General features: G+C 40.2%; 1 protein-coding gene across 1 annotated transcript in view; it reads right to left on the bottom strand.

Annotated features, from left to right (window-relative positions):
* Nucleotides 1-215: 215 nt before the first annotated feature.
* tlcd2 (TLC domain containing 2) overlaps nt 216-12,382 on the bottom strand; it is an 82,533-nt gene continuing 70,366 nt past the window's right edge. The window contains exon 4 of the mRNA XM_068009971.1: nt 216-2,100. Coding sequence (XP_067866072.1) covers nt 1,723-2,100 — 378 coding nt within the window. The 3' untranslated portion in view covers nt 216-1,722. The remainder of the gene's footprint in view (nt 2,101-12,382) is intronic.

The following is a 12,382-nucleotide window of genomic DNA, read 5'->3' as shown; positions in this document are numbered from 1 at the left end:
AATTGATTCAATACAATCACATGAAGGGTCTCTTACACCTTGCAAATTATTACTTTTTCCCTTTCTCCACTTTAATTTCAACCTGAAATGCATACTGGTTCCACCATGCCACAAACACATAAACCTGAAACAGAATAGATTTCAATCCTGTTGATAGGATCTAGAGCCATTCCCAAAGTTTAGATAATCATATAACAAGAACCAGTCCTTCATCACACTTTTTGTAACATTTTTAATCAATAAAGAGGGACCATGAAGTAGCAGAGAGATGATCTAATAAGGTTTCCAGACTTGCTACATTGAGAAAAATTCATAACTGTATGCAAAATCTGAAAATTCAATATTAACATCAAATTTGATCATTTGAGGGTAACAAGAACACACAGCAACAGTCTGCAGATACTTGTCTGGTCTGACCAGGAGTGACTGTCCAGCCAATATTTAAGGCTTGCTTTCATAATAACTATGTTAAAATTAATAGTCACAAATTCCTTAAAACAAATGTTTCACATTTAATATTCTTTTGATTATGTTCTACACATTGGACATTAACAGTGAACCAAAAGATTAAAAATAAAAAAACTCAAAAAGCAGTCTCTGAACTAGTGACACCCATTTTACCACAGAATAAAATATATGAATATTTAGCGCAAATAAAATGAATTCCCATTAAAAGAAAAACTGACATTTTTCAGTAACATTAATAAGTAATTATTCTCTTCACACTGAAAGCTCTATTGTCTGAGCCTGAATACTGTATAAATGTTTTAAAATAACTGAACAATTTTTTTTTGTAAAACCAGTTAAAAAGACTAGAGTATGTGGTTATTGACAATTTCAAACAGTTTAGTTGTATACGTAGATACATTATAAATATATTAGCTTTTGAATCTATGTACATTTAAGATGAAATTATATATATATATATTATATATCTGTATCTTGTATCTGCTTAGACTGTGTCCCACACTGAACCACCACTAACACAGGATTTCTGTATAGCTATTTAAAACATGCCATCACTTTATATAAAATGAAGTAACTCCCTATCAAACATTTATATAAAATGAAGACGTTTAGTAAATAAGCACTGCACTTGACTACAATCATCAAATGTTTCATTATTTCCAGAATACCTTTGATAGGCTACTGTCTCACTCCCCAGTCCTCATTGTTCAGTATAATTATGTTTGAATCAACAGATTTTGGAGGCTAACTGAGTCACTGACAATTGGAGGTATCTGAATTTACAATTTCCCAAATTGATTTTTCAGCATCAAACAAAGCCAACATGAAACTATTTAAATGAATCCCCTCAGGATGTGTTTAGTGACAATAACTGCAAGAGTTAAACAACATTGCCTGATAACATAACACTTGCCCAGTGTAGTTTGAAGCGAGGTAGTGTAAGATTATGGACTCTTACTTTGTAGCACTTTTAATGGCATTTGTTTAAAATGACATGTCGTATAAAAAGATTATTTTGCAAAATTTTGTATCATTTTCATTTTAAAATATCGTCCAAAATATTATTAGATAAAAAGCACATATTAAAATATTAGGTACGGATTTCAAAAATATGTATACATTTAAGCCCATCAAGCTATCCAGAATTCCAAATTAATTGAATTTATTCAAAGTCCCGTTCAAAGGATCTAAAATCTTCTGCTCTTTGTTCATAAATCCAAGCACCAGTATTGTGGATGGGACACCATTTCAACTTCACTTTTCTTTTTCCTTCTTCCCTTCTCTGCTAGACTGGAGAAAGTCACTTCTTAGTAGTCGGTAAAAGAGCACAGTGTTCATCAGAGTCATGATGGCCATCCCCACACTGCCGATGCTATAGGTTATGAGAGGGATGTTATCGCGATTTAAGACCAGCCAGCGTGTCATCCAGGCCAACGTGCTGATGCGGAAGATAATGTAGGTTCCCAGATTGATGATACTGTTGATGCGGAAGCAAGTGTCTTTGCGCATATTGGCCATCAGAAAAATCTGTCGCAGGTGGAGGAAGATTGAGTTGATTTCAACCAGTAAGGCTACGACCGCAAATCCAACGTAGCTGCAGAGGCTCACAGAAATGCCAAAACAAGTGATTACCTAGGGAAATAAACAACATTTTACTATTTCAGGATAAGTGGAGTTCAGAATTCTAGAAGACTTCAGAAAATCCAAAAGTACTCATTCAAATGAATGAGTTTCCTGGCCACTTACTTAGTCATTCTTTTTTTCTCCCCTCATTGCCTTATGCGTCAGAAAGATTAGGTAAGCATTAGTTTTACAGTCTAGAAAGGTGGCTAAAAGGAAAGCCTTGAGATCTATGAATTATTTAAAAATGTATTATAGATGCAGGACTTTGAATTAAACCATGAATGCAGGACCACTGGACTAAACTAGATTAATAATAAATAGAGATTTAAACCAGATATTAGGAAGAATTTCTTGGAACAATCGATGAGGCAGGTTAATAGTCAAACACATCGATGTTGTTCAAAAGGCCAAATGTTACAGTGGGAGAGCCACCAGAGCAACAAGCTTGATAGGCTGAATGGCTTTTTGACTTTTGTTAGCCTATTAGCAATAAACCTTTAGGAGATAAAAAAAAACAACTGGAAATCAAACAGTAAATGCTGGAAAGACACAGTTAAGGCCAGCCTCCAAGGAAAGCAGCCTAATATATGAATGGAAATTTTCACCTCAAATCTTTAAACAACTTTTCCCTTTCAGATTTCCATTACTTTTTCTCGTTCCAACACTTTATTTTTACAATAAGCTTTGCATCATACTTATTCCCTCATGTGCAATAAATCCGCCCATATGTTTAAAAATAAATGCTTGCTTGTGTAACAGGCTCAGCTGTTGAATGGTAATTGTGTAGCAATGGTACTGCTGTAGTGAAATAGTTACAATACTACATTGAATCTTAGGACATTTGCTGTGGATTAGCCTTTAACCTCTTGAAAAGTCCAGAGCCTCTCCTTGTGTTAGCTGTACCATTGTTTGTTTGCACCAGTGTGTTATACATGATAAAGAAAAGTAATAATTTTAAACAGCATCATGTCATTAATAAGAAAACAATGGCTGAATAATGACATGAAGCAACTAGTCTACATCTATGAGGCGTGAGTAACTAAAGCTCATTCACTTAATAAAAAAGCACTTAAATTAAATTTTAAAACAAAGGTAATTAAATTATGATGGGTATAACAAACTTTCTAGAATGTTATGAGCTGAAATTTTTTTTTCATCCAGTATTAGCAGAAGTTAGCATGACACACTGGGGGTATTCTCTATAATGTGCCTGTCATTTTACTGCACACATCCAGGCTGAATTTAGTCATGCAGGCAGGGCTCCCGGCGCCGGGATGAAAAGGCGGTGGGGATTCCGCCTCGGTCTTTTGAAGCCTCTCCACTCCTGGTGCTATTCTACGGTGCCTGGGCAATTAACAGCCCGTTAAAGACGAGGATCCCGCCTCCAAGAGCTGCTGGCCGATCAGAGGGCTGGCAGCTCAGTAGTATTGGCGGCGCCACCAGGAGTGGTGGCAACTGCTGGTATTATGAGAGGCCTTGGAACCAGGCCCAGCGCTGGAGACCCGGACCCAAGGTAAGTGAAGTGGGATCAAGGGGGCCAGACTGGCAGGGGGTGGCATTGAGAGCAGGGGAAGAGGGATTCAGGGAAGTGGGTTGTTTGCTGGCGGGGGCCCTCCATGGGCCACACAGATTGCCTATGGAGGAGGGGCCCCCTCACCTAAGCTTGCGGAGAGATAGCCTCACATGGCGGAGGCACCTCCCGCCGCTGGCTTAATCCCAGCAGTGGTCGGAAGACTAATGGCTGATAATAGGCCTCTTAAGGGTCTTAATTGGCCTCTGGGCAGGAAGGCTGTCGTTGGCCTATCCTGCCCCCGACTTCTTTGCATTGCAACAGGAAGGCAACAGGCCCTACACCCCCTCCCCCTCCCCCGCCGCAATACTATGTATTCCCCCACCTCCTAACCAGTCTCTGGAGGAGGGGACCCATTAAATCCAGCCCAGATACAGGTGCCACTGGCTAACCAGAGGGGGAATGGGCACTGAACAAGGGAAGAAATGAGGGAAGATTTGTCTGGCTCTGCACGCAACTGCATTGGATAACCTGAGCAAGGTGAATATCTGAAAATTGGACTGGTCAGAACAGGTGCCTATAAAGAAACTGGCCCAATTTTCCTTCCACTAATTTCCTTCCCTATGGTTTGGAAATGGTTAACAAATGACCCTTTGGAACTGGTTTCTGAGTTTATATGGACACAGAGACATTGGCCTAAAAACAAATAGATTTGTTTTATTAGTCTGTACATGCAGATTTTATTTTGCTGCAGATTTTCTACTTGAGCAGCAGAGAGACAGAATGCTTTCCACCAGCAGGCTTTCTAAACCGAGGAAGAGTCAGCTAAGGGCTGTCGGTATAATGCATGGTAACACTGAATGGGGGCTAAGGGGCGTATTTATATCTGAGAAGCTTTAGGGCATATACAAAATATGACAGCAAATGTTAATTATAGGTCTATGAAAAATGCCACTGGTTGTTCTGAAATGAAGGTGTTGCACTCAAAATGACCGTGAATTGGAAAGATTAACTCAGTAACAATCATGTACTGTCATTGCCCACCTTTTCTTTTGTGGTTTTGTTTTTACTGTAACTAGTTGTTTCAGACTTTGAAGTAAAGTTAGTGTTGCAGTGACCTCAAGATGCTAAATATTCCATTCTACTTTTGGTGATGTAGAGCATAGAGTAATAACTAAAAATAGATCTTTAAACCCAACATTCTGAAACAAATCTTACATAAGGCACAGTACATTACTCTATTCATTGGGCTGAATTTTATGAGCGTGCCACACTTCGCAGCGGTGTGCTCTCATCTCGGCAGTCCGCTTGCTGTCGCTGAGCCGCCATGATATTTTGCACGGGGCTCATTTAAATGGAGGGGGCGGAGCAGCTGCCCCCGATGACATAGAGGGGGCGGCTGCTCCGTCCCTGGCAATGGCGTCTGGCGCCACCGTGCAGGCACAGTGCCATTTTTAAAGGGTTTCAAGCCCTTCAATTCCATTTCAATAATTAAAGGTGCCACTTCACCAGAACCTGCCGAACACTTTTATTTCAACTTAGATTCCCCCCTCCCACACTCCCCTACTGAATCCTCATGTATTACAGTGACATATCCCCCCCTCCAAAAAGCACCTTTTCATTTTGTGAACATTCCCCTTAACTTCAGAACCTTTGACCTTCAACCCCTTCCCATCATCCCCACAACCAATTACAATAGTTCTCCCCTTACCACGAACCACCCCCCCCCCCCCACCACCAGTGTCACGCCTCAACGGAGCTCCGTTGACGCGGGACTTTCGTTTGGCGGCCGTAATATCAGCATGGGACTGCCACCGGCACAAGGTAAGTTGATTTGCATGTTGTTTTAATTAATTTTAATATTTAAATGAAGGCCCCACTTCCCGCTGATGGGGGAGGGGGGGCGGGGTGGTGCCATACTGAGGCCTCGCCACCGCTGGTAAAATACAGCAGGAGCTTCTTGTGTCAGGAGTCATGACGGGCCGCTTGTGCAAGTATTTTAAGGCCTCACTCCCCCCCCCCGCCCCCGCCATGACCCCCGACATCGGGGGGTTGGTAAAATTGAGCATATTGTATCCGTTGTGTCCACAGTATTCACACTATGTCCATGATTATTGATTATAAAATGTTACACCCATGACTGTTAACTAAACTAAACACCAGGGGACAGCACACCATGACTGTACTGTAGCAAACAGCTGTAGTTTGACTAGAGAAACTGTACACGTGTAACATGAACAATTTTAAAAAAACATTTGGCTTAAAATCCAAATATTTTCCATGTGTATTCCCCAACTTCCATGTGTGTCTTCCAATGTTTTTGGTCGATATCTCTTCCTACAAAAATTGTTTAAGCACTAATAGTATCTACACAATTTCATCAAATTGTACAACCTACAAGTCTTATAAAATATACTGAGAAGTTAAATTTGAATTTTGCAGTAGAAGTTTCAACTAAAATTCACTCTGGTGTTCAAATGTATCATTATCTTGTCTAAGAACATCAGGAATTCAGAATGGAGACTGTACAGCTGCTGCTCTATAACATATCCATCTAGCAGTGGGGCTTTGAAAAATAGTCGCAGTTAGTAATTAATTGGGATATAAAATGTAACCATGTAACCCACATCCCAAAAATCTTTATTAGACCAAAGGAAACAGGACCAATGCAAATAAAGTTTTACTGCTATCAGCATTTGTGACCTATCATGGATGAGACTCACTGTTAGCTCCAATCACATTAATTTCTAGATTTTTCCAATATCCGACTGTCCAGCCAACACAATGATGCAGTGAATAGCAGTGAAACTGCAACCATTTGCTTTTTCAGGAGTCCTCCACAACAAACTGCTGTGCTGACATCCTTTCATAATGCCTCACTCAATGGGGCCCGTATGAGTTCTTAATTCTTTTGTTTTCTACCACAGCTCTGTAACCGCACAAACTGTTCTTGTAGTAGGGGGTTTGAAAAGTGAGACAAACAATGTGGCCCAGGTTTTACATTAACAATAACGGAGAGGGTATCAGTGCTCACTGTTATTATGCAGCAAATCAGTCGGCAGCTTCCGGAGTCCACACTGTGCTGTTAAACGGGAAAATCCAGAGGCTACTGATCCTTCACAAGCTTAGCTCACTGGTTTCTCACCAAGAGTCTCAGCATTGAAATCGATTCACAAACATGAAGTTGCTGTACTTACCCACTAATCATTCCAGAAAAAGTTAGGACTGGTGCATTTAAGAGCAAGTGAATGTTTAATGGCATGTTGAGTCTTAATTACTGCCAAACAACCTCTCTGGCTCTGAAAATTTTATTTTAAAAATGTTTTCTTTCTGTCTCATCTTTTTCAATTCCATCTTTCCCTCCCACACACTCTCAGTCACTCTCACACACTCTCAGTCACTCTCACACACTCTCAGTCAATCTCTGTACATGATTTTACAATGAAATAAAATAATCAAATGTATATTTCCTGGTTTAAACTCACACTGTTTTTTAACCTGCTCATACAAAGTCCCAGATCTCCTGTAGAAGTTGCCACACTGAAAATCATCTCTAAATATCAAGTTGCTGCTCAAAAGCCTGCAAAAAGTCTGTGAGCAACTGCAATCTAATGCAAGGCCAGCACCCTTCCTTCACCACTGACTGCAAAATCCAAGCCATTATGAGCAACAACACTCTTGAAGATTTAAAAACCTGCCAATAGTACCTTTTATGCCCTTCAAACTGGTGTCTTTGACACACATCTGCTAATTTCAATTCCAGCTTAGGGGAGGAAACAGCCATGCATAAAGTAGTTCCAAATTCTGTACACACAGTTACCCAAACATCTGAACAAAATTTCAATAAAACTACTTATTAAAAGTATTCTTCTATTGTAAGTACCATCACCTTTTCAGGCATCTGGTAAGAATTCAGTTTTAATCTCACGATTAATTGTGCTTTTTTTACTTGTTTAACAAATACTAATAAACGTCCTGCAATGTGGTACTGGAGCCAACCTTTATTCAGTCTTACATTTAGTTAGAGTGAAACATTACAAGCATTCACCTCCAAACTCAATCACACCATTGTTTAAAGTAAGCGTCTCTTTATATGTGCTCAAGTGAAACCGCAATTAATGCCCCCCACCTGCATACAATCAAACACAATTAATATACAATTAACATGGAGACAAGTGACTTTTATACTAAATCAAAGGAGCAACAGCATTAAAAATTGTTACAAAGAATGACAACTCTAGTTGTAAAACGCTTTGGGACATTCTGATGTTGTGGAAGGCGCTATATATAGATGCAAGCCTTTCTTTTCTTTCCAACGTATCAGGTCAATAATGAAAATCTTGGTCCATACAGCATGGTAGTTCTAGGACAAGAACTTTCCTTGGAAAGTGTTTTAAAACTTTTGGAGGAAAAAGTATGTAGATTTGATACACATTTTGCATACATTGTACATACACATTTGGAAGGTTTGAGTTATCTCAGTATAGTACAGTAAGACCTAAGGATTTATATAAAGTAAATAGATTCTGAAGGGGCTGGATAGGGTAGACACTGACAGATTGTTTCCGCTGGTCGGGGAATCTAAAACAAGGGCACATTCTCAGGATAAGGGGCCGATCATTTAGGACTGAGATGAGGAGAAATTACTTCACTTAAAGGGTTGTGAATCTTTGGAATTCTCTACCCCAGAGGGTTGTGGATGCTTCATCATTGAATACATTTAAGGCTGGGATCAACTGATAATTTGGTCTCTCAGGGAAACAAGGGATATGGTGAGTGGGTGGGAAAGTGAAGTTGAAGCCTAAAATCAGCCGTGATGGTATTGAATGGCGGAGCAGGCTCGATGGGCCATATGGTCTACTTCTGCTCCTATTTCTTGTGTTCTTGTGAAAATCAAAATCTTACAGAAGTTCTTGGGAAAATATCAAAGACAAGCAGGAAGCCACCAAGTGATGTTTCACATTTTTTGGCATTGCCATCCTTGATCATAGAAGTTACATGAAGTCCCAATCTTTTCATCTCACCCGATTTTGTAAATACTTTTTAAACAAAACTAAGGTTTTGAGCTAAATCTTATAGTGAAGAACACCATCAAGGTTGAAAAGGGTAGAACAGAAGCTGAGATAAATCAAGTAGTGGCCAAGAGATGGCAAAGTCAGGTGTTAAAAGCCTGAGATTGTAGGAGAAAGGAAAGGCTGAGAGGAGTTCCACAGTTTCGAGGTATTCGTAAAAATGATGAACTACACAAGGAGTCAATCAATGAGTCTCGATTTCAAAATGGTGACGACTTGTGCATGGAAATGCTACTATTGCACTAACATCACTGAATCTGAAGACAAAGCTAATGTGATTATAGTACATCTCTCCTCGTGACCTACAGCGGATGGAACACATCATAATTGATCATGTGAATGGTAACACATGTCTTGCAAAAGTCTGACATGACAAGGTTATTCATTTCACTGTGTGCAATGTAGTGCCTTTATTACACAATCAAGGGCAGAACAATAAATGTCTGTTGTCAACTTTCGATCACATATAGTTTTAGTAATGGCAGTAACTAGATGCAAATTCAAGTTCTCAATTAACTAGAAAAATCCTTTGCACAATGTAAATATTTTCATTATATTAACTAAATTTTAATAAGAAGAAAATGAAATTCAATTAAACATTCTTACAAGTTTACCAATTTTAATTCTTCCCCTCCACAATGTTAACCCTGTGTAAGGTTACAGAAAGAATCTCGCCAAGATCAGCTCTCAGCACTGACCCTTGGACCTTTCTGATTTATAGGACTCAGCAACTCACCATAAACGCATTGAACCATCAGAGGAGCTCCTGAACAAAATATTCAAACTCTAAAACAAACAACCCCCATGAATATCAAATGCAATTCTTCATAATAATTACAGTTGTGTGAATAAAGAGGGATCGGAACACTAATGCTTATTAAATGGTGACATAACAAAGGGAGATCAACAAAAACAGTGTTGATGGTAGCAGTATCTGCGGCAGTCTGAATTATGCTTTGGCAAAAGCAAATGGGCAAAGTAAATAATCTTGCAAACCTTGGCCATGATTTATGCTCTGGGCCTATTGACATTGCTGTCCCAGAATGACTGAAGACTGTGGCTCTTCAACTCAATGGAATTGTTGATATGTGCTTGCAAGTTAATTTGGTACAACAGGCATTAATGGCTACACATAGACATGCTGGCTGCCAGCAGCTAATAGTAACATCTCAGAAATTTTAAGATTCATTGAAACTGATAATAACAGGGACTTTTGATCGTAGTATTTTTGCTCATAATTTTTGAAAGTGTTAATTCTTGGAACCTGGACTGCTAAGCCACATCTCGTGACAGCTGCTACTGCTGAAAGATGTTTACAAGATTGGCTGCGTTGATTAATAATAATAAAGATTCTACAGTTAGTTATTGTAGCAATCGTCAAGTAACTTTTAGTTATGAACCTCAGCAATCTACCACTTTGGAATCAAAGCTTACTCTATCCTCAAAAATGATGCTTTCTTAATGATTTTGGTACTCTAAAATGAAAAGGTAAAATATAGACATTGTATTTAACATTCATTGGCTTACCTTCACTATTGGAAGAAATTGTAATGCACTAAATTTTGTGATGCAGTTTTGTTTGTAATTGTCTGGCAGCCAGCTACTGTTATGTAAACAAGCAGTTTAAATATGAACTGGCAACTACTACTGTCCCCCAGGAATTTCACATGTGATTGCACTAAACAACAGGCAGTACTGAAGCAGCTATTGCAAAGCACTTTGTGTGGTTTGCTATCTATAATTTATATCTTAAGTGATATATCCTCACATTCACGAGTTAAGTTCTGTAAATCCAGCCTTTCCATCCATTTTTTTTAATTCATTCATGGGATGTGGGCATCACTGGCCAGGCCAGCATTTATTGCCCATTCCTAATTGCCCTTGAGAAGGTGGTGGTGAGCTGCCTTCTTGAACCGCTGCAGTCCATTTGGGGTAGGTATACCCACAGTGCTGTTAGGAAGGGAGTTCCAGGATTTTGACCCAGCGACAGTGAAGGAACGGCGATATGGTTCCAAGTCAGGATGGTGTGTGACTTGGAGCAGGAACTTGCAGGTGGTGGTGTTCCCATGTATTTGCTGCCCTTGTCCTTCTAGTTGGTAGAGGTCGTGGGTTTGGAAGGTGCTGTCTAAGGAGCCTTGGTGCAATGCTGCAGTGCATCTTGTAGATGGTACACACTGCTGCTACTGTGCGTCGGCGGTGGAGGGAGTGAATTTTTGTAGATGGGGTGCCAATCAAGCAGGCTGCTTTTTCCTGGATAGTGTCGAGCTTCTTGAGTGTTGTTGGAGCTGCACCCATCCAGGTAAGTGGAGAGTATTCTATCACACTCCTGACTTGTGCCTTGTAGATGGTGGACAGGCTTTGGGGAGTCAGGAGGTGAGTTACTCGCCTCAGGATTCCTAGCCTCTGACCTGCTCTTGTAGCCACGGTATTTATATGGCTACTCCAGTTCAGTTTCTGGTACTGAATCCGTCATTCAAATGACCATTACAATTAGTATGATTGGATTTCCATTTTAAATTCCAAGCACAACCTTTGGCAAACATGATCGAACAGCTAACTTTTAAAGTAACAGCAGCAGTGCCTGACATCCAACTGCCTAATGGGGTCATTCACAATTTACACTGTGAGTGCATTAAGTATTTTTAATGAGATTAGAATGTAGAAATTAAAACAGAAAGTGCTGGAAATACTAGGCAGGTCTGGCAGCATCTGTGGAGAGAGAAACAGAGTTAACGTTTCAGGTCGATGACCTTTCATCAGAACTGGCAAAGGTTAGAAATGTAATAGGTTTTGAGCAAGTGAAGGCGGGGAGGGAATTAAGAAGAACAAAAGGGAAGGTCTGTGAAAGGTTGAGGGGCATAGAGACAAAGGTGTCATAGAACAAAAGGCAAAGGGAGTGGTAATAGCCATAGTAAAATACAAAGCATTTGTCCAGAGAGAGTGTTAATGGCAGAATAATGAACAGCTCTGTCCAAAAGCAAAACCATGAAAAACAAGTTTAAGACTGGTACCTGGTAAAGAAAATCAAAATGGCAGCCATGGCCTGACATTGTTGAACTCAATGTTGAGTCCAGGGGGCTGTAAAGTGCCTAATCGGACGTTAAGGTGCTGTTCCTCGAGCTTGCTTTGAGATTCACTGGAACACTGCAGCAGGCCGAGGACAGAAAGGTCACAGACCTGAAACGTTAACTCTGTTTCTCTCTAAACACAGATGCTACCAGACCTGCTGAGCATTTCCAGCACTTTAAATTTTATGTCAGATTTCCAGCATCTGCAGTATTTTGTTTTCTCAAAAATGTGGGCATGAGAGCAGGGTGGTGAATTAAAATGGCCAGCAACCAAAAGCTCGGGTGTCATGCTTGTGGACTGAGTGGAGGTGCTCCGCAAAGTGATAACCCAATCTGCATTTGTTCTCCCCAATGTAGAGGTGCCCACATTGTGAGTAGCAAATACAGTATGCTAAATTGAAAAAAGTACAAGTAAATCATTGCTTCACCTGGAAGGAGTATTAAGGGCCTTGGATGGTGAGCAGAGGAGGTAACATGACAGAATATACACCTCCTGCGATTGCATGGGCAGGTGCTGTGGGAAGGAGACGAGATGTTGGGCGTGATGGAGGAGAGGACCAGGATGTCGCAGAGAGAATGGTCCCTCGGTCGCGTTAGAATGCTGACAGGGGAGGGGAGGGGAAGATGTGTTTGGTGATGGC

This window comes from Heterodontus francisci, chromosome 30 (genome assembly GCF_036365525.1).
Source record: "Heterodontus francisci isolate sHetFra1 chromosome 30, sHetFra1.hap1, whole genome shotgun sequence".
Classification (NCBI taxonomy): domain Eukaryota; kingdom Metazoa; phylum Chordata; class Chondrichthyes; order Heterodontiformes; family Heterodontidae; genus Heterodontus; species Heterodontus francisci.
Note: the sequence above shows the minus strand (reverse complement) of the source record. Positions and strands in the feature narration are given on the sequence as shown.